The sequence below is a fragment of the Schistocerca cancellata genome, chromosome 4 (genome assembly GCF_023864275.1).
Source record: "Schistocerca cancellata isolate TAMUIC-IGC-003103 chromosome 4, iqSchCanc2.1, whole genome shotgun sequence".
Lineage (NCBI taxonomy): Eukaryota > Metazoa > Arthropoda > Insecta > Orthoptera > Acrididae > Schistocerca > Schistocerca cancellata.
The window spans coordinates 216,715,611-216,736,784 of record NC_064629.1 but is presented as its reverse complement, the minus strand read 5'-3'; the positions used below and the strand labels follow the sequence as shown (position 1 = coordinate 216,736,784).

The 21,174-nt window shown below is 40.0% G+C and overlaps 1 protein-coding gene across 1 annotated transcript in view; it reads right to left on the bottom strand.

Moving 5' to 3' along the window:
• The window catches only part of LOC126183667 (uncharacterized), a 313,457-nt gene extending 298,904 nt beyond the window's left edge, over positions 1-14,553 (bottom strand). The window contains exons 1-2 of the mRNA XM_049925820.1: positions 14,424-14,553; positions 14,235-14,300 (exon numbers count right to left, since the gene is read on the bottom strand). Coding sequence (XP_049781777.1) covers positions 14,235-14,300; positions 14,424-14,503 — 146 coding nt within the window. The 5' untranslated portion in view covers positions 14,504-14,553. The remainder of the gene's footprint in view (positions 1-14,234; positions 14,301-14,423) is intronic.
• Between the last annotated feature and the right edge of the window lie 6,621 nt (positions 14,554-21,174).

Genomic DNA, 21,174 nt, shown 5'->3' with positions numbered 1-21,174 from the left:
CTGATCTCTACATTATCTGGCATTGAAAAGGCTATTTTGTTTCCACCGTCAGAAGTTCTTCGCACGATATAGTGCCTCATTCACATAGCGTAAGCTACCTATCGTATGTGTTTCACACGTATGCCCTATAGTACACCAGACTTTTTTTTTACGTCCTCGAAATATCTGCATTGGTGAGTTGCTTCAACCATCCGCAGATAAAGAATTGAACCAGAATTTTTGAAGATCATTAAGTCATGACGGTTCAACATTTTTCACGTAACAGGTCCCGCTGTCGTACAGAATGTTCAGAGCTACAAAGGTCTGGTACAATCCCATCTGCAACCCCCACCCCCACGGACACAACTTTAAATGCGAAGAATAAGAGAAGACCGAAACATGCAAGCCCAGCGGTCTAGACCATAATTTTGACGTCATGTTTCTGAAAACGGGTAGAGTTCACAGGTAACACAATGTGATTATTATTTCAGTTATTCTACCTTTTATATGAATGTTGTCGACTCCATATTTTTATCTCCACAAAATGAGGAGTTTGGTTTTATCGCTGCTGATCTTCAGACTTATCGTCTAAAACTCTTGGTCAAGAAGGTAATTTGCCACGACTCAGTTTCTGTACAATATTACGCTGAGACTCTCGTTTAACTGGTTCCCAGTTTAAGTTTACTGGTCATGCCCATGAAAGTACATTTACCGTCCTGATCGGTTTCCTTGATATCGCAAAGTACTCATAAATGCTCCACATTTTATGCTGGAAGATTATCTCATATGCCTCTTCCAAATCAAGTAAGATATTGCACTTTCTACATCGCGATCAAACCTCTTTTCAAAAATTTGACGCTGAGTGTGTATCTGCTCTGTGAGGTTTAAAGCCACCAAAGATCTTCTCGGCTAGAGGAGCTGGACATATGTAAGGAATGTTTAAGAGAACTCAGCCATATCTTATGTAGCCAAAAGTCTCTAATCGCCAATCCTGACCGTTCTAAAGACGACGGACATATTACTAATCGTGTGTGATGGCACCTTTGGCTATTATTACAGCGCCTCATCTTTGTGGAGGACCTTGCACTAACTCAAGGCGGGATTTCTTTACATTGTTCCTTACGCACAGCCAACAGATGTAGTCAGGGTTTTGGGCGAACTGAGCTGAACCGCAGTCGTAGCAGCAGTTTATCCCAGAAAGTCCGATGGCGTTTAGATCGGTGCATGTAGCAGAGCAGGTAACCATATTCATCTGATTTTCTTCGAATCACGACGAAGTGGTACCTGCTTTTTAGGCACGAAAATCGCCATGCCGATAAAAAAATACGATTCTAAACTGATGCCGTACTATGAAAGCCATACTCTTACTTAAAACTTTTTTTAAAATACATGTGCATTCATTTTTACAGCGAGCGAAACCAATATTCCGAACCCTATCCCACAATAACCGCTCTAGACCATCACGGCACCTCCACAGAATTTCGCGATCATCTTAGCACACTCTGGCCTGCTATTCGCTAAGTTCATAGACGCCCATCGGAGGCTACATCGTGTACCGTGGATCGCGACCCTGTAAAACCTTCAGTTCCTCCACAAACGAATTAAGGAGATGTTCTAATAGCTGCAATCGACAGTGCACCTTTGTTCTTGTGGATAGTTGCTTCCGGGAAGCAGAACGATGAAATGTTCTGCCAATGACTTCTGTATCAGAGCTGCAACGAAAATCCTCTGCAGTTTTTGACAAGGTTATCTAAAGAACGGTCCGATGTGGTCAATTTTGAGTTTCATTGCCCGTATCAATTTCTTAGGCATATCACAGCTATCATTGGGTTCACTCCTTCATTCACGCATCCACTACACAACATTGCTAATTATGGGCCTGAGCACATGTAACCCCTGTGAATGACGAACTTTTTGGCTTTGCTGCCACGCTCTGTTCGATCGCGCTTCTCCGAGTTGACAGATTCTAACTATACTCTTTATGCGCGTTATGTGAAGTGTCTGGAAGCTGGGAATCATATAGTGACACATAGTGAAGAGATCACATGATAATTGAGGTCGTTTTATGTGCCTCATTTTTCTGAAAATGAGCTAACCTTCCACTCAATGTCTTTCTGTCTCCATCAGTTGAATAAGTCTATGTCGGTTGCAGCAGCCCAGCGATACTTTAAAACGCGAAAATCTCGTTGGTGATGTCTTTCATCTCATCGTCTTTATTGCTAATTGTTGTCTTTGCTTCGTGTAGGGTAGGTTTCTGTTGCAATGTTTCTGTTTTACGATACGTCGAGAAAATTAGAAAGTGTATTAATTTTATCAAATAAAGCAAATTCATTAACAGCTGCTCTTGGAACGATTGTTTTAATGGTACCGATTTTTCTCCCATTGCATAAAACAAAAAAACATCATTGTGTTCTACGCAGTGGTTAATGTCACAGAGGTTTCCTAATAAACTTACAAAATCAACGAAAAGATAGAATCGCCGATGAGACAAAATTGCTAGTTAGTAGGTATCTGTAAAAGTTGCACTTACTAGGAGACAACGTTAGGCTGTTGGACAACGGTAACCTTAGGAAGGCAGAATGTTGTTTCGAGAAAATCTACGTGCATCCCGGAGCAACTTCGTGACAGTACAAATGTATGCGATTCTTTACATCTAGATAAATTTGCACGTGTACGTCCCATCAAGTTTGTTGCAGAAAACAACAAATAGTATTAAACCTGGTCAGATCAAAAAAATTTCTTTTCACTTAGATATATTGGATTTCCTTGGTAACTGATTCTCTTCTTATTGGGTACACAATGTCGAGCGCACTGTATTTTCGCTTCATTTTTCAGGTTTGTCCCTCCCAAAATTTTTATTTTCTGATTTCATTACATATGGCGTTCCTTCCACCGTTACCTTCTACTTAATAGTGTCTATACCCAGAATTCAGAAGAGGCTCCCAATGTGTAGGTATGGGTATAGGTGAGATGTCTATTGAATAATGGTCACATTATAGAGAAGTAAGTGTTTTATACATGCTTTGCTTTCATTCTCTTTCTACATACTTTTAATTTGTCGACTACTTACTGAAACCAAACTCCGTCCGATCATGCCTCGAAAGGCCCTAGGGTGCAGATATGGAGGGGGTATGAGGTCAGCACACCGCTCTCCCGGCTGTTTTCAGCTTTCGTGACCGGAGCCGCTACTTAATGAAGTAGCTCCTCAATTGACCTCACAAGGCTGAGTGCAGACCGCTGGCCAACAGCTCTCCGCAGACCCGAACGGTCACCCATCCTACTGCCAGCCACGCACGACAGCTTGTGGTCGGTGATCAGATGGAACAGGTGTTACCACTGCAACTAATAAAACATCCTGCATTTATCTACAGGGCAACAGGCAAGTAGATCACCTCGTCTACACTTGTACGCCGTACAGCGTTTGGCGGACGGTATATGAAAGTAATTTTTATTCTCTTTCTGTTCCAAGCGCGGACAGTGTGCGGAAGGAAAGATTGCCCGTACTCTTCTGTGCCTGTCCGAATCTCCCTTTTCACCCTCGAGATCCTTACTCAAGAGTAAGTTACAGAGAGAAATACGTTCTTGACTCACAAAGACACATAGGCTGTCGTACTTTAGAGAGTAAGGCTCCGAAGGATGCAAAACTTTCTTCTAGTCTCCCATGGTATTTGTTGAGCACTTCTTTGACGCTTTCACGACAGCTACAGTTACCCTGTGACGAAGCATGCACCTCTTCTCCGAATTTTCTCTCGTCTCTTAGGTTATTCCATCTTGCTAAGGGTAAGGCCAACGCACTTCGTCGGGATTTGTAAGCGAACTATTTCCGTGGGTGAATTACACTTCCTTACGATTCTTCTGATAAATAGCAGGTACATGCCTTTCCCCACAGCTAGGTCGTTCACCTTAAATCGCCCCAGACTGATACTCTTCGATACTTGAAGGTTGTGACAGAGTCCAGTGACTTGCCATCCACCAATTAATCACACAATATTTGGTAGTTTCATATCTTCACGCACATTATATATATTTGTACAGTCAGCAGCCAGGTTCTACACTGCACAACACAATTAATGGGTCACTTTTTCGAAACCCCATAAATGTCTCCCATTGCGCGTCGTAGAAGTTTGACATTTGGCTTAAATGTACCTACAACGTTTCTCTGTACTGACGCAAATGCGTGGTGGCCTGTGACGCCACCCTCGGGCTCGGCAACGCTTCAAACAGCAAAGCTTCAACACGTGCGAAAAGAAGGTCACAGCTCAGAAGCTCGTGTGCAGTGCGAGGTGGCCTAATGAGTCACATTGGCACCAAATTTCACCACAATTCTGCTCATTACCACCGTTGACGTGTCACACGATGGGAGTGTCGTCACACACCACCTTAATCATATTTGAGTCTTCTTTTGACGCCTCTGCGATGGAGGCCAGAACCGCGACGCCAAGCATTGAAATCACGCGGTTTTCTTATGGGTGGACGAGGAAAACTTTTCAGACATCACCGCTAAGAATCAATACGAAGAAGCCTCACGGGATGGCATTCAGAACGCCAATGAAACCATCCCTCTCCTTTGGACTTTGATTCGCTCACATTCCGCGGTCGAAAACGACAGGATACAATGTGATGAGCAACAACACGACGTTCTTGACAATGCTGACACCCTCCCCCCCCCCCCCCCCCTGGATGATTCCACTCTTCTCTAAGGCCATAATGGATCAGCAACTCCACTAAATGTGATCGCACCCCTCTTTAATGGAGTGCGATCGCGACTTTTGCTCTGGCGTACAGGGTGGAACCACTAACGGACCATTCAAAACCAGTCAACGAAATTTGAACGTGATTTTGTTTATGATTTTTCAGGCCTCCTGTTTGGTGCCCTGATGTGCAGTGATCATTGCCTGCCAGCAGATATCTAGGATTCTGCCACAGGTTCTCTCTGCACAGGCACATTTTTAAAGTGCTCAATATAGGTGTGTGGGTGACACCGACGATGTTTTTGAGCTTGGGAATCTTAAAGGGACCATTTGCCATTTTATTCACGTGTGTGTCAATGTTGCACCCCCCGCCTTGCATCTCAGAACTGCTTGTGCTATTGATCTGTAAATGTAATCATTTCGTGTATTCCATATTCATAGTTCCAACAATAAATCTTGAGTGAGCTGGAAACCTCTAAAAGGGAGTACTAATATTTTTATGACAGTGTATTTTAGGTTATGTAGTTTGGAAGAAGATTGAAACTGTTCATTTGTGTTGTGCATTATATTTGGGGAAAACTATACCATCAAAACATTTTCTTAATATGTTCGCAAATAAGACACGTGTTTCCAAACGACATCTTTCTGGAGATCTCCTCAAGTCGTCTCTCTGTGTCCACATCGCCTTACCAATCACGGATAAACTAACCATCGTATTAGCTTCTGCCCCCTACTGATGAGAATAAAATATTCTGCAATTTTTAAAAAAATATTTATGAACTTCAAACTAACACCCGTTGTCATAACATTACCAATGTTTCCAGTAGCACAACTTATGGGTTGCAGTGGTTGCTTCACGAAGAAAATCACCCGGTTTTTTTTAAATTTTTATTTTTGAAAACGGCCATTAATAAGCGGCCTTCATTAAAGCGGAAAGTAATTCATGCCGCCATTTGAATTGGGTGTGCTAGAGGGGAAGTCGTCCTCATTCCCAGGATTAGTGTCATATCAGCACACTTGTCCATCACATTTCAGCGCCTTTCCCGAATCTTAATCCACATGAACATTTGTGAGTCGAACTCAGTTGTTGGAGATCAATATCTTAACTGTTTAATAGTAACCTATACAGTTGTTATAACTGACATTACATTTTGCTCTAATCGATCGGGTTTTATGTAAATGTGTGCCTTAACGTATCTGAGGTTCGACCAGAAAATGATTTTGAATAAAAATAAATTTTTTTATATCAATTTCCAAAACATTTAACTTGCTGATGCAATCCCAACACTGCTGCTATTGCGAGGCTGTCCAAAAAACTTTCACTTACTTTTAACCTTGAAAACCGAAAATGTTTGGCTCTGCACAGATCACATTATTCACATTTTACTACATTACCATAAAAACTTCGTGCCTAAAAACTTGTTTGTTTCCGGAAGCAATTACGACTTGCAGTCTGAAAAATTGATATCACGACATAAATTAGTCACCAAACAAATTTTATTTCCTCTACAACATATTGTGTAGTACAGATTATGGGCTCAAAGGGCCCGCATCACTTCTTTACAACATGTCTGCCAGGTGACTCAAGAATTAGACCTGACTTGTCGCCAATATTTCACATCAAGGCTGACGTGCCAGTAGAAAGACAGAACCCGACAGCGCAGACGGCTTTATCGACCAGTAGAAATATTTTGTCACATTCTGTGCGGGCTCGCTGTAAAGAGCAACTTGCTAGGGCAACTTTCGAGGAAGCTCCCGCTTTCTAGCAAGGGAAGTCTATCTGATAATACAATTGCAGACGTTAACGTCATAGGCCACATCATTTCATGCCACGAGAATTTATATAAGAGTTAAGAAGCGTTGAGTATGACGAGAATAATCATGAAGCATATAAGCGCACCGCATCAATCTGGAAACAAAATTGATAAAGCTTATCGCTGTTATCAAAGTAAAATGATAATTGATGAAGAGACCGTAGAATTCTGTGCTTTTCCCTACCGACGTCAATACAGTCTAATTGTTAGGCCAAGATGTTACTGTCAAAGATTGATGTGACTTCTGCAATGACATCTTTAGACCCGTACACAACATGATCTTGACATCACAACTTTTCTTCTTGCCAGTCACTGATTCTAGCGAGTTTCCTTGTCCAGAAAAGCACTGCTCATTGTGGACAAAGCACGTTTTAGTCTTATTTTTTTGTTTTGTTTTAGTCTGGTGCACAGTCGTACTAGCTACAGTCATCCAGCTTCTATACAAGTGGTAAGTTACGAATACGTCACTTTTTCGCCTATTGACGGTCTTCACACCCATCGCAGGTTACGAAATGAAAAAGAAAGACACTCATCAACCTCAATTAGATAATATTTTTTGGACTGACCACAACGTTCGTACAAACATTCAGTGACCTTTTCCACGAGCAACCTAGCCTAACCATCTTGATTGATATTTTCCGTCTGCCGGCTGGGGTGTCCGAGCGGTTCTAGGCGCTACGGTCGCAGGTTCGAATCCTGCCTCGGGCATGGATGTGTGTGAGGTCTTTAGGTTAGTTAGGTTTAAGTAGTTCTAAGTTCTAGGGGACAGATGACCCCAAAAGTTAAGTCCCATGGTGCTCAGAGCCATATTTTCCGTGGTCTCCAAAAACCGTGCCAGGAAAATACGTGGATGGTTCTCGCAACAATATCATGGCCTGTTACTTCTTCGATGCAGGTCTAATTATCTCCTGCAAAAAGAACGCGCATATTTATTTATTTAAAGTGGTCGAACCAGTAATCAAATGGCTCTGAGCACTATACGACTTAACTTCTGAGGTCATCAGTCGCCTAGAACTTAGAACTAATTAAACCTAACTAACCCAAGGACATCACACACATCCATGCCCGAGGCAGGATTCGATCCTGCGACCGTATCGTTCGCTCGGTTCCAGACTGTAGCGCCTAGAACCGCACGGCCACTTCGGCCGGCAACCAGTAATCAACTTCACAGGCTTATAGACCCTTAAAATTTCAGTGCAGAAGCTCGAACTAAAAATGGACATTCTGACGTTTTTCCATCCTTTGCACACCACTAATTCGGCTCCTCTCAGACGCGAAGTTCGTCGTCTTTGTTTTGAGTATTAAAGCACAGAGTATAACAGCCTAACGACCCGCCGAGACTAAAATCATTAGGTTACTCTCCCAAGTGGGCGGAATCGGCCGTGGCTTCAAGAAATTTCTTGAGTTGCAGAAGTATACATCTGGCCTACAAATTATCCAGAGGGCAATACCACAGACATGTAACTTTTCTATCCTAATCACTAGTTATATAAGCGATTTCATCGAAAAACTATTATGCCATTGTAGAATATACACTCACGAGAAAAATAGAAAATTTCAGTGGTATGCCTGTCTTCCTTTTACATAGTTTTAAACTGATATCGCAGCTAAGGAGGGCGGTGACTATTGTATTCGTTGTTATCCTCTCCCCCCTCCTCTCCTCCTCATACGAAAGATTATTGGAGATTTGAAACACCTGAGTACAATCCACCAAGATTAGAATTTTGGAAAGCGCAACGCAAAATGGCCAAATATGTGTTGTAGTGGACCAGATCTTCCGATGTGGTATCATTACGAATTTACAGGTATATGCATATACAGTGACGAAAAGAAGCTCCACCAAGAAGGATTTGAGCGACATAAACGAAAGTTAGTAAGCCTGTTTCTACATCGGCCAGATGAGGTCTACTCAAATTTCGCGCCAGTAACGCCACTATGTGGATGCAAATCAGGTTTGCTTTAAATACACGCTGTAACGGTCATTAGCGTTAGTTGCAGTTGAGATATGACGTAGTGCGTTGTTGGTGGTCAAGAATGCCTTTGAGGCGACAAAGACACCATTAGCAACACCTCACTGAGTTTGAACGAGGTCGTGTAATGACTCTACGAGAGCTGGATGTTCCTTCTGCGATACTGCAGACAGACTCGGCAGGAATGTAGTCACTGTACATGATTACTGGCAGTGATGGTCACGGGAACATACGGTCTCAAGAAGATCGGATTCCGGAGGGCCACGTGGCACTACCAAGAGAGAGGACAATCGTGTTCGGAGTATGGGTTTGGCGCATAGTACTGCATCTGAAGCGGCAATCTGAGCAGCTGTCGGCACCGCAGTGACACAACAAACTGTTACAAATCTGTTACTTCAAGGACAGCTCCGAGCCAGACGCCCTGTAGTGTGCGTTCCACTGATCCCAAACCACAGCAACTTGCGACTGCAGTGGTGTCAAGCGAAAACTTATTGGAGGGCAGGGTGGAAGTCTGTTGTGTTTCCTGATGAAAGCTTGTTTCGCCTCGGTGTCAGTGATGGCCGTGTGTTGGTTACAAGAAGACCATTTGAGGGCCTACAACCAATCTGTCTGCGTGCTAGACCACTGGACCTACACCTGGATTTATGGTCTGGGGTGCGATTTCTTATAACAGCAGCAGCACACACTCGTGGTTATCCGACGCACCCTGACTGAGAAGTTGTGCGTCAATCTGGCGATTCGACATGTTGTGCTACCATTTATGAACAGCATTCCAGGGTATGTTTTCCACCAGCATAAGACTCGCCCACATACCGCTATTGTAACCGCTCATGCTCTACATAATGTCGACACGTTGCCTTGGCCTGCTCGATCATCAGATCTGTCTTCAATCGAGCACGAGTCATAATCGGAGGAAAACTCCAGCGTCATCCACAACCAGCATTCACCGTCCACAAGCACAACAGGCATGGAACTCCATCCCACAAATCGACATCCGGCACCTATAAAACACAATGCATGCACATTTGCATGCTTGTATTCGGCATTCTGGCGGTTACACCGGTTATTAATGTAGCAGCATTTCACATTTGCAATGGCTTATCTTCGGCTTGCACTGACCTGTGATCTCGCAATGTTAAACGATTGACTATGTTACCTCGACAAATGTATTCCCCAAATTTCATTACTCTACATAAATAATTTTTTGGTGCTGGTCCTCTCCCATCAGTGTTGTTTCGTTCTATAATACATACTACTTGAGTATCTAGACTATCCCATAGACACACAAGGAAAAACAAGCTAGCAACTCTGCACTCCTTAAATAATAACGCGGGACATTGTGTCCTAACTTGCCTGCAAAAATGAGTTAGTTTATTATAGCTTTTCGTCATGTTAATTAACTTTGTATTCACAAAGCACAGACAAGCAGCTTTATTGAAGGGAAGAAAAAATGAACCGAGACGTCGGATGAGTTATTTTGTATACCGACCGTGAAGTTCATCCGCCCAACAGTTTACAACTAACATCAAGCCGCTACTTTGATCACAAAAACTCGTTAAATGCGCCCGCCTTTCTTGTCGGAACAGTGGTATTACGAGGGGGAAGTGAAAACTTCTCGGCTGGTAATTAAGGGCTGTGCTTTCCAAAATGCAAGGTTTTTTATGATAAAGCATTTACCTACAATGGAACTTTGTTCAGTATTTTTCCACAATGCAAGTACTGTCGATAACTGCCTGTCTGGAAGACACAAAAATACCCTTATACAGTTCCCTTAGGGCCTTGATTTTGTTCAAAACGTTTTTCAGCAACAGATGTCCTCAGATTTGAGAATATGTGAATGTCAATGGCCATAAAAACGTGAATAGTAAGGATCTTCCAAACCTAACTTCAAAAGCCTCAGTTTTCTTACTTCAAAAACATCTTTGTGGGATGGTGCATTGTCCTGTTGATATATTATTTTCCAATTTATGGGTTCTTTGTGAAATAGTTTGACCAGAATACTTGTGTACTTTCCGACAGCTACTATTTTACCTTTTGGAAGGCAATAAATACGAAGAAAATCCTTTACATTCCAATAAAAAACGACTCCATCCTGTTCGGCACTCCAGCTGTTCGTTTGCACTGTGAGATTGTGCATCCACTTTTCAAACACATTAGTAAATCGGCACAAAAAATCATTAGTGATCATTTTAAAACCATCCAAATCTTGATGAGAAGCTGTCTCTCATATTCTTTTTGTCAGTATTTAACAAATGTTGTACCTATTTTGCACAAAGCTTTATCATACTTAACCATTCCTGTAAAATGACCTGCACACTTTCACTAGCAATCTCCAGTAATTAACACTCCTCTGACAGCCGATCGTTCAATATCTGATTGTGCGTTTCTCTGTGTTTTAATGTGTGGTTGCAGGTTTGGGACGTCCTTGACGTCGAAGACACACACACACACACACACACACACACACACACACACACACACACACACACACCAGCAAATAGTAAACCAAGAAATTAAACAGCACTACACGTTTTCCTCCTTTTTTCCACTATGGTTGAATGAAAAAGGTGAAACAGTATGCCCTTGCGTGACTTGAGCGCCATTAGTGGATTCCTTCGCTGACTACGGTTAGACGTTTAGATACGCTGCCGGCACATGGAAGTTGGCTTTCGTGCAACTCCTGATTAAAGTACCGTATTCTTTCATGTGCCAACGTTCAGATTTCACAGCTGTGTGAAACACGTAAGAGAGGTCGTCAACTCCGATCTCTTTCATTCAACTTTTATACATACTGACTGCTAAAAACTGAATACTTCTGTCCGAAAAAAACATTACGTATTCAAATTCCACCACTGGCTGTCATTACATGCAATGGGTTTATATGTTGATGGCCATTTCTTCATATCTAACATTTCATGGATATGGAATCTAGAAAACCATCTTCTGCTTTGTATTAGTACGTGGGCTCGTGTTAGGGAGGAACCAAGTTTGATTCCTAGTACCTTAATCACTTGTTTTTACTCACGCTATACCCAGTAGATCAGCACCTAAGAGAAAAATTAATCGAGTAAACAATACATACTGGTGGACTACTAAGTAACAAAGAACAGCTACTAAACACTGACGTTCAGCTAGTGCCTTACAAGCGAATGGAATGGAGAACAGAGATATGCGGCGTGTTATTACGGGAAGCATCGGAGACAAGTATCTAAAACTGATAAACGTCACTATAATCGGATTCGTGTGGAACGGAACTCTAATGGATATAAGGTCACACACATGTAGGTTTCTACAAATAGTTTAAATGTGGGTGATTTGAAGAGTACACAGCAGATTTCCTTCTTCATGTTTCTCAAAACCGATAGCTAGTGCATCGTCTCTGATCGCCTCATCGAGGGCGGTACGTTAAAATTAAACATAGGCCTATCTTTCTTTTGTGAAGCACTATTCTGAGAGTCAACAAATGCTTTTATTGCATTGAACTGTTCCAAAAATATTATCGAACGCAAATTCAGTTGCTGTATCTCTGACATAACTCTGGCACGTTTACAAAATGAAATCCAAAAATATGGCAAGAATTTATAGTTTCTATACTCAAACATTTTCAGTTCCTTAAAAAAATCACGAGTAGTGTACCGATGAAGTTGCACACTGTATGACAAATGGAGTTATGTTCCATTACCTTTTCATGACAGGCTGGCTACGATACAAAAATAAAAATACCATCGCAAATGCCGCGAGCTATTTATTCACCGAATTCTGGGAACCAACAGTCTACTCCAGCACATTGTTGAAGGAAGTAGCAGAGTTGAGTTTAACGTAACACAGACAGGTATGACCGCACTTATATTAAAACAAAACTGACATTCGCAGACTTTTTTCGACCTTAATAAGACTAGAGCTAGAACGAGATAGCGACGGAGGGAAGTCTTGGGCCAGGTCCGAAAGACGAGCTCGGATACCTGGGTTGATACAGCTCTTCTAGTGAACTAAAAGTTCGGGTTCAAGCCCCGCTGGGAGTAGCCATTTACAATTTCTTGGAACGGGAAGGTATGGGGGGGGGGGGGGTAAGCATGTCTTCTATCCGAGCGGTGCGTTAATTTATATATAGTGTAGGGTTTTACGAAATTTCCCCAACAGATGAAAACTTTAACGAAACAGCATCCGGACTCTTGGGTTTCGAAAGTAGCGCTCTTAACAATTGACTTCACAGCTGTAATTTTGCCACACCATTCACATATGTTCCGAACACCAAATATCAGTATAGTTTGCTGGCCTTGCACCTGTGAGAATCTGACAACGTGAAGCTACGCAGACGCGACTAGATAGATCAGTTTGTAAGAGCAGCCCCATGAAAGTCAAATGTACAGCTTGAAGTCGCATCAGAGAAACAGTTCTGTTCTCACAAGAAGTTTCGTACACCGAACTTTATACGTTGCAGATAGAATGATCAGTGTGGATAGAAGACGACTCTTCTAAGACGCTTTGGCAACGATGGCTTTCAAATAGTCCTCTGTACTGCGATACTTGATTGGAATTAATCCCCTTAACTGAGCCAACATGGTAATATGCTAAAGATTCTGATGATCAATGTTCTGGAACACAAATGCCATAACTGCGATGAAATCATTCCAAATAAAGATGTCATATTCAGTAGCTAGAGTCAGAAAAACAATATTACACAACTAGCAGCAATTTGAGAAAAAAGTAAAATCTTCAAAACAGCCCTGTTATGCTGACGTATCTTAATAACACACACTTTCACATTTCTCAAGCCAAAAGTGCAGCTACTACTAATAATAGTAATAAAAGGGCTTTACGACTATGGTCCCTAGATCTTTCCGTTTTTATGCCTGGTGTTGAATGCAGACAGGTTATTGCGGAGGCATAAATCATGAATGCTTACTTAAAGAAACATGTATAATCACGATGAACTACATAAATAACTAAGCTTATTCAGTACATAACTTGGACCATTAATAACTTCCGGGTAGGTATTACACAATACGGGCCTATAAGCGGCACAGAAACTGATTTAATACAGAAATAATTTCCTATTAAAGTCAAGGGGGTACACTACATTCAAAAAGTTACCTACATATTTTCGATATAATGGCAAATACAGTGAAACGCAGTTATCTTTGACACATCTTCGTAAGTATTTTCTCTGTAAACAGAAAGCTAATTTGGCTGTCAGTAATAAAATACATTAGGCATATTGTTCAGGAACACCTACGTCCAAATTCATACATATTGTCGGATAATATAATTTTCAGTCACTGCTGATATTCAAATAGTCTCTTTTGCATATTCAGAAGTGCATTTTGAATGTATACTAATCCGAAACATGTTGATATTTTCGTCTTCGCTTGTACTTCTTCCCGATACATGAAAAGAGCACTGTCAGAAGAAACACACATATATACCTGTATCCGAATACGCGTGACGCTCACTGTTACCTGCAGTGCGGAACCCATCAAAACAAACAATATCAGTCACTTAACAACTTCGTAATGACACTTCTGTATCTGAAAATTATTATGATTACGCCAGAAATATGACGTAAAAACATACACAGTTTCGTTAGCAACGACGAATTAAAACTGTTCGAAAGAATGAAGCGATCATCAAATTATTGTGCCACTGCTCAACGAAATATAGTTATCTGATTAATTACGATATAATAATTAAATGATACCATAAACAAAATATTGCCACTAACAAATCGAAAGCACAAACAAATACTTAACGTTTAAGCAATGTAGAAGCATATTACATACCTTAACGAAAGCAGTTCAACATTTGGCATGCGCCTAAGAAGGCTTACATCACATAGATTGCTTCCCCTGTAAACATAAATGTAGTTTCAGCTCAAAACTGCTGATGCGTATCAATGTGCATGAAGCACAACACTTCATGTCTCACTAGAAACTGTTATATATATATTTTTTACAGGAAAAAATGCTTACCAGCAATTCAGTTTGCGCACTAACGATATATCTGATGTTTTTGTTCTCGCAACAACCATTTCTTCTGTTAACCTGCTCATCGTTCACAACAAACCTACAACAACGCTTGATGTATATGTTTGAACTACCGTCTGCTTACGAACATACGTATTTTCAAAGATAGCATTAAAGAAATTGTAGTTTTCAGAGCATTCGCAAGAAATACCACTCGATATCAAACCAAAGATACTACTCGAGAGATTAGTTATTACTGCACGAGATATCGATAGTAACAAATAGAAAATTTATATTACTAATACGTTTGTAGATATGGAATTACTGAGGATACGCTGCTCAAAGAACTACAAAATCAGCACTAACACGTCTGATGTGTTGTCTGACTTTGTTTCTCCACTGAATGGATATGTACTTTGAAAACGGCATACTACGCAAAATTTTCCCTGCCTCTGCAATGGGTATTTCATCACAACAATGCGTGCTGAATACCGATAAATCATTAAATAATGCTTCCTAATGTCCTTTAAGATTATCAGCAATACAGCATGTTTCTAATTTTAAAAAAATCGTGGTGTCTTCTGTATATTTCGGTCATTTGGAAGAAAATGGTCTCTGTTTCCCTTGAGAAAAGTGGCAGTTTCATAATTTTTGAATATGGAACATACTGGGTACTTGGAAAATGTTTTCTTTTTTAAAAAGCATTCCTCAAGCTTTTTGTATTCTTTAAAAAGGATAATGTATTGACTTTGTGGTAACTGTTTGTTTTACTTACTATAATAAGTCTCTCCTCCATGGCATGCGACTATTCCTTTGCTAATTTACACTTTGCACCACTAAATGACGTAGTTACATGTCATATCATGTATCAAAATAATGATGACGAGTATTAGTACATTGTTTACATTTCTTGCCAGCATACTGCATAATTATACTGGTTAAAATTATCACAAGTCTCACATTCAAGCAGATACTTCAACAATAAAGTGAGCAGATCCATTGTTTATGTTCATCCTGTAAACAACCCAGTGTTGCAATGCACTTGCTGATAAACATTTTGTGTGTGAGAGTGTATACACGTGTGTTTATTTTATTTATTTATTTATTTATTAGCCCATAAGGCCGCTTCTATGCTTATAAGGCACCAAACACTGTTACGTATGTATATGTTATCTCTATTAAAACACAGGTTGTGTTGCCCAGTATGCATGTATATATTTACACAGCACTTCAGTTAAACATATCACAAGTAAAACTAAAGCACTCATCAATCTGAAGATTGTTTTGGACATTCCAGTGTTTTATTACGCTTGGTCCTGATGGATGTGGTATGCATTGCCTTCCTCCGACCCTTGAACTGACATACCTGGCTAATTATAGGGGGACCTAGAGTTTAATGTGGATTCTGAACCACAGTGCAACTCGCATTTTTCATGCCAACAAACATTGCCAGAGGTGAAAGAAGGGATAGATAGGCTAAATTTAGTTGCATTGTACACAGTTGTTATACACACACTCTTAAGAATAATGACAGAAGCTGTTTGTTAGTAATTAAATTAATATATCACTTACATCACTATTTGCAAATTCATCAATAGTGTAGAAAGCTTTTTCTTTGAGCCAGTATTCAACAGCTTTTCTGAACTTACTAAATTTTAACTGCCTCATTCCACTGGTAATCTGTCAATAAGAGATTTTCTTGCATGCAGAAATGTTTTTATATTTTTGTTGGTCTAGAACAGGGAATATTCAAAGAGTGCCTGTTTTCAGTTCTACAATATTGCATATTCGATCTATTTTCGTGTTCTGCTGGATCTATATTCATGTGCATAAGTGTGTAAAATATGTATAGATTTGGGGTAGTCATTACTTTGTTTTTAGTGATATTCATTTTGCAAGGAGCATTGGTGCTCAGCCCACACATGCATTGAATAGCTTTCTTTTGTGCCACAGAAATCTCTTTTGGTACACAAGGAGTAGTTGTTTTGCACTAACACAGGTTTTTAATTTCCTGATTAGGAACAACACATGGGATAGTTTGTTGCATAAATTATCTGTATGTGTTTTCCAGTTCAATTTGGTATTGAGGTGGATACCAAGTAATTTGACAATCTTTATCAAGGCAGCCATTACCTGCATATAATAAAGAGAATACTATACCCTCAGTTTTGCTAAGGCTTATAATGTTAATGCATTTGGCCAAAAGCATGTAAATGACTTCTTCTTCTTAAGTTCATTCATTTTCTGCATAGCATTTGCATCATTATACAGGGTGTTACAAAAAGGTACGGCCAAACTTTCAGGAAACATTCCTCACACACAAATAAAGAAAAGATGTTATGTGGACATGTGCCCGAAAACACTTAATTTCCATGTTAGAGCTCATTTTAGTTTCGTCCACCTATGCTCAATGGAGTACGTTATCATGATTTCATACGGGATACTCTACCTGTGCTGCTAGAACATGTGCCTTTACAAGTACGACACAACATGTGGTTCATGCACGATGGAGCTCCTGCACATTTCAGTTGAAGTATTAGTACGCTTCTCAACAACAGATTCGGTGACCGATGGATTGGTAGAGGCGGACCAATTCCACGGCCTCCACGCTCTCCTGACCTCAACCTCAACCCTCTTGACTTTCATTTATGGGGGCATTTGAAAGCTCTTGTCTATGCAACCCCGGTACCAAATGTAGAGACTCTTTGTGCTTGTATTGTGGATGGCTGTGATACAATACGCCATTCTCCAGGGCTGCATCAGCGCATCAGGAATTCCATGCGATGGAGGGTGGATGCATGTATCATCGCTAATGGAGGACATTTGGAACATTTCATGTAACAAAGTCTTTGAAGTCACGCTGGTACGTTCTGTTGCTGTGTGTTTCCATTCCATGATTAATGTGATTTGAAGAGAAGTAATAAAATGAGCTCTAACATGGAAAGTAAGCGTTTCCGGACACATGTCCACATAACATATTTTCTTTCTTTGTGTGTGAGGAATGTTTCCTGAAAGTTTGGCCATACATTTTTGTAACACCCTATAGATAGCAAAAAATGTGGTATCATCTGCATACATTACTGCTTTGAAATGTAAGAGATCATTAACATAAACAATGAAAAGAAATGGTCCAAATGCCAATTGCTGAGGCACTCCTCTTATTACATTCAGAAAGCCTGATTGTAGTGAGCAGAGGGACCCATTACAAATAAAGTAAATTTGATAAAAATGTGTTTTCACCACTGCTGTTCATTATTGTCAGTCATATAATGTTCACTGTGTTTCGAGATATAGTTACGTCATACTGAAAGAGAGTCCATCTCTAACCAGCACCATGTAGCCATTACCCTTTTGTAATATCTAATATTTATCTATCCATAAGTGGACAGTATGCATTGAATGGATGTTGTCAAAAGTAAACATAGTTTAGAGAACACATAACTTAAATGTAAACATAATTTAAATACAAAAAAATATTCCTTACATTAGATCATTAGCTAGAAAAGTGAACTTAAGACTTTGCCCCAGTGTTAGGGCACCATGCTTACACCAGAGAAACTGAGAGTGGGAGTAGTAATAATGTACATAACAGTATTCTTTCAGGTGTAATGCTAACATACTGCACGTCTATATGCCAATGCCCTGACCTACATAGCACAACAATTGGACATTGACTGTCACATTTCTTTGTCAATACTCCGTGTACATTTTGACAATGTTTTCTCACGGTGCAGTGAGTAAAAGTCCACATTTCCCCTGAATTAATCACTGGTCACTTTAATTCTGATGCTTGATTGAAAAAAAAACATTAGGTTAACGTAGTCTGCCTTGTTTGAAACTATGTTGTCTCAGTCACGTAAATAATGACTCATTTATTCTGGCACCTTTTAAGAACAAAGCATAAGGACAGAATATTTTTTCTCAGAGTTTCCTTGCTAGCCCAAGGTCCAGTTCTATGCAAGAAAACTCTAGTTTTCACAAAAATAATATTTCTTTGTATTGTTCATAATGTCACAGAAATTGCTACATAATAGCACATTTAGCCACGCCATGAGTGGGATAGTTATTGCGTATGCATTGCTTCTAGACACTTGAATCTCACTCTGCTCAGCAATGTTCACTTCTGCTGTAACCTGCACACCACTTACTAGCTGACACTCAACTTTAACATTTGTTCCATCAACTTTTCTGCCAGCAATGCCATTACCTAACTCCATCTCATCATCTGTAATCTTAATGACTTTAACAGGAAGTCATAGCACTCGTTTAAAAAAGCATTGCCTGTGATCACTTTTCCTGCTTGGAGTGCACATTGATAGCAGGGATTGCTTTGAAATGTACCTAGATCTGTGACTGTGTTAGTTCACATTATGGCTGGGTCTATGTTCATGTTTGCTGAGTAATACATGTTCCTTTAGCTCATTCCTCGATTCTATTGTCTAGCAGCTTTTGCCACAAAAGTTAACTGTCTAAGAATAACACTTGTCTAAATAATTTGCATATTACATTATGTAATTTCCAACAGCATATTATATCTTATTTAATAAATATTGTACTTGAAAACCCTGGACAGAACATGAATAATGGAGGGTCTAAAGGAACCACACACCATATACTTTAGGTGCTCTGTGATCAACAGACACATAAAAGACACTAAAAAAAGGACTCACAGTTCTCTTTTGTAGGAGTGTTATTCATTTCAGATGCACACCAACAGCGCAGTTCTACAGCTGTACACCATATTTTGAAGTGGTCAAAATTTGTAAAAGTATATGTATTAAGACTTTTGTTGGTAACTGTTTAAAACAATCTGCTAAGGGAACATTGTGGACTACTTATTTTCCCACACACAAAATATCCATGACTTTTCTTTTTTCAAATTTTCAGATTGACCACCCCAAGAATCTACCAATAATACAGACTTTTCTTCCACATTGTGAAAAATTCATTGTCAAATATCTTTTGACATTGTCACATGTTACTTTACCAGATTGTGATACTGTCACAAGGACATTTTGGGCTTCAGAAAGAGATTTGTGAATTCTTGGTCCAAACTCTCCATTAGTTTCTTTTAAAATTTGGAAAAGGGCAAGGTGGTTGGTGAGAAAAAACCATTTTGAGCATTGAACATGAAGACAAGGAAAAGGCTAAACAGGGCAGGGACAGCCGTTGGTTGTATGTGGTATTCAATGTTGGAAGGACTTTGTGAGAAGATTTGTAGACCTAGTTCTGCTGAATGATTGGGGTGTCAGTCTCAAATTGAGCAACAATATAATCAAGCTGCAATCAATACTGCATAATCAATTCTCTTCACCAGTGTTTTTCAGTATACTGAAATGTATAAATATTTTGATCCACCAGCCACTATGAATAAGACACAAAGCAATTACAGACGTTGCTGGAGGTGAGTACTGATTTACATCAATGGGGAAAGTTAAAAATTTCCACTGGACTGGGATTTGAACCAGGATCTCTTGCTTACTAGGCAGATGCTAGGGTCGTTGATGCAGTTGTGCTGACTACTATGTCGGGATGGCTTAGTCGTCGGTGGCACAGTAGCTCAGCATGTTCGGTCAGAGGGTTAGCTGCTTTCTGTAATAAAAACTGAGAGAATGGATCAATGATGAACTTTAACAGGTGTCATGGGACGTCCACCTCGAACATATCCAACGAACAATTATGAACAAAATGAGATCAGCAAAAAAAAAGTGGTGATAGCATCTGCCAAGTAAAAGGGAAACCTGGGTTTGAATTCCAATCTGGCAGAAATTTTCAGCTTCCCCCATTGATTTAAATCAGTGCCTACTTGAGGCTAATGACTGTAATTCCTTTGTGTCTTAATTCATAGTGGCTGCTGGATCAAAATGGTGCCTGTTCTTTTGGACATGGGTTCAAATCCTAGCCCAGCACAAATTTTCAACTTTTCCCATTGCCTTAAATCAATGCCCATTTGCACCCATGTCTGCAATTCCTTTGTGTTATACTGAAATATGCCTGGTACAAATTAGGACATTTAGAAGACTGTCCACCCTAATTTCAGAATCCCCCTGAATTTTGTTTTACATTGTGTTGTCTGCCCTGTGCATCATGTAAAAAAATTTCATTCATTTTATGTGCATGGTGTAAAAATGTTTTGTTTTAAGCATTTCTTTACACATAATAATTGCTGTGATGACTTTGTACCACAATAATGATCTCCTTACTCTTATCAATTAGCAAAACACATGTGGTAAAGGGTAAACTAAAAAACAAAACAAAAAAATGTGAATTTAGTATGTAAAATAAAAATTTAAAGCTCAAATCAAAAATAAGTAAAAAAATAATTGGAGCAATAATTAATGTTCAGATACACTCTGAGATAGGGAGAGAGAGAGAGAGAGAGAGAGAGAGAGAGAGAGAGAGAGAGAGAGAGAGAGAGAGAGAGACCATGAAGGAATTATCCAGATGGGATGGAAATCAGTAGCTATGATGTACATATGAAATGATTACAGTTTCAGAAAAATTGGATGATTTATTCAAGAGAAAGAGCTTCATATATTGAGCAAGTCAGTAATGTGTTGTTCCACCTCTGGCCCTTGCACAAACAGCTATTCAGGTTGTTACCGATTGATTGAGCTATTGGATGTCCTCCTGAGGGATATCGAGCCAAATTCTGTCCAGTTGGTGAATTCAATCATCAAAATCTCGAGCTCCCTAGAGGACTCTGCCCAAAATGCTCCAAATATTCTCAGTTGGGCAGAGATCTGGCAACCTTGCT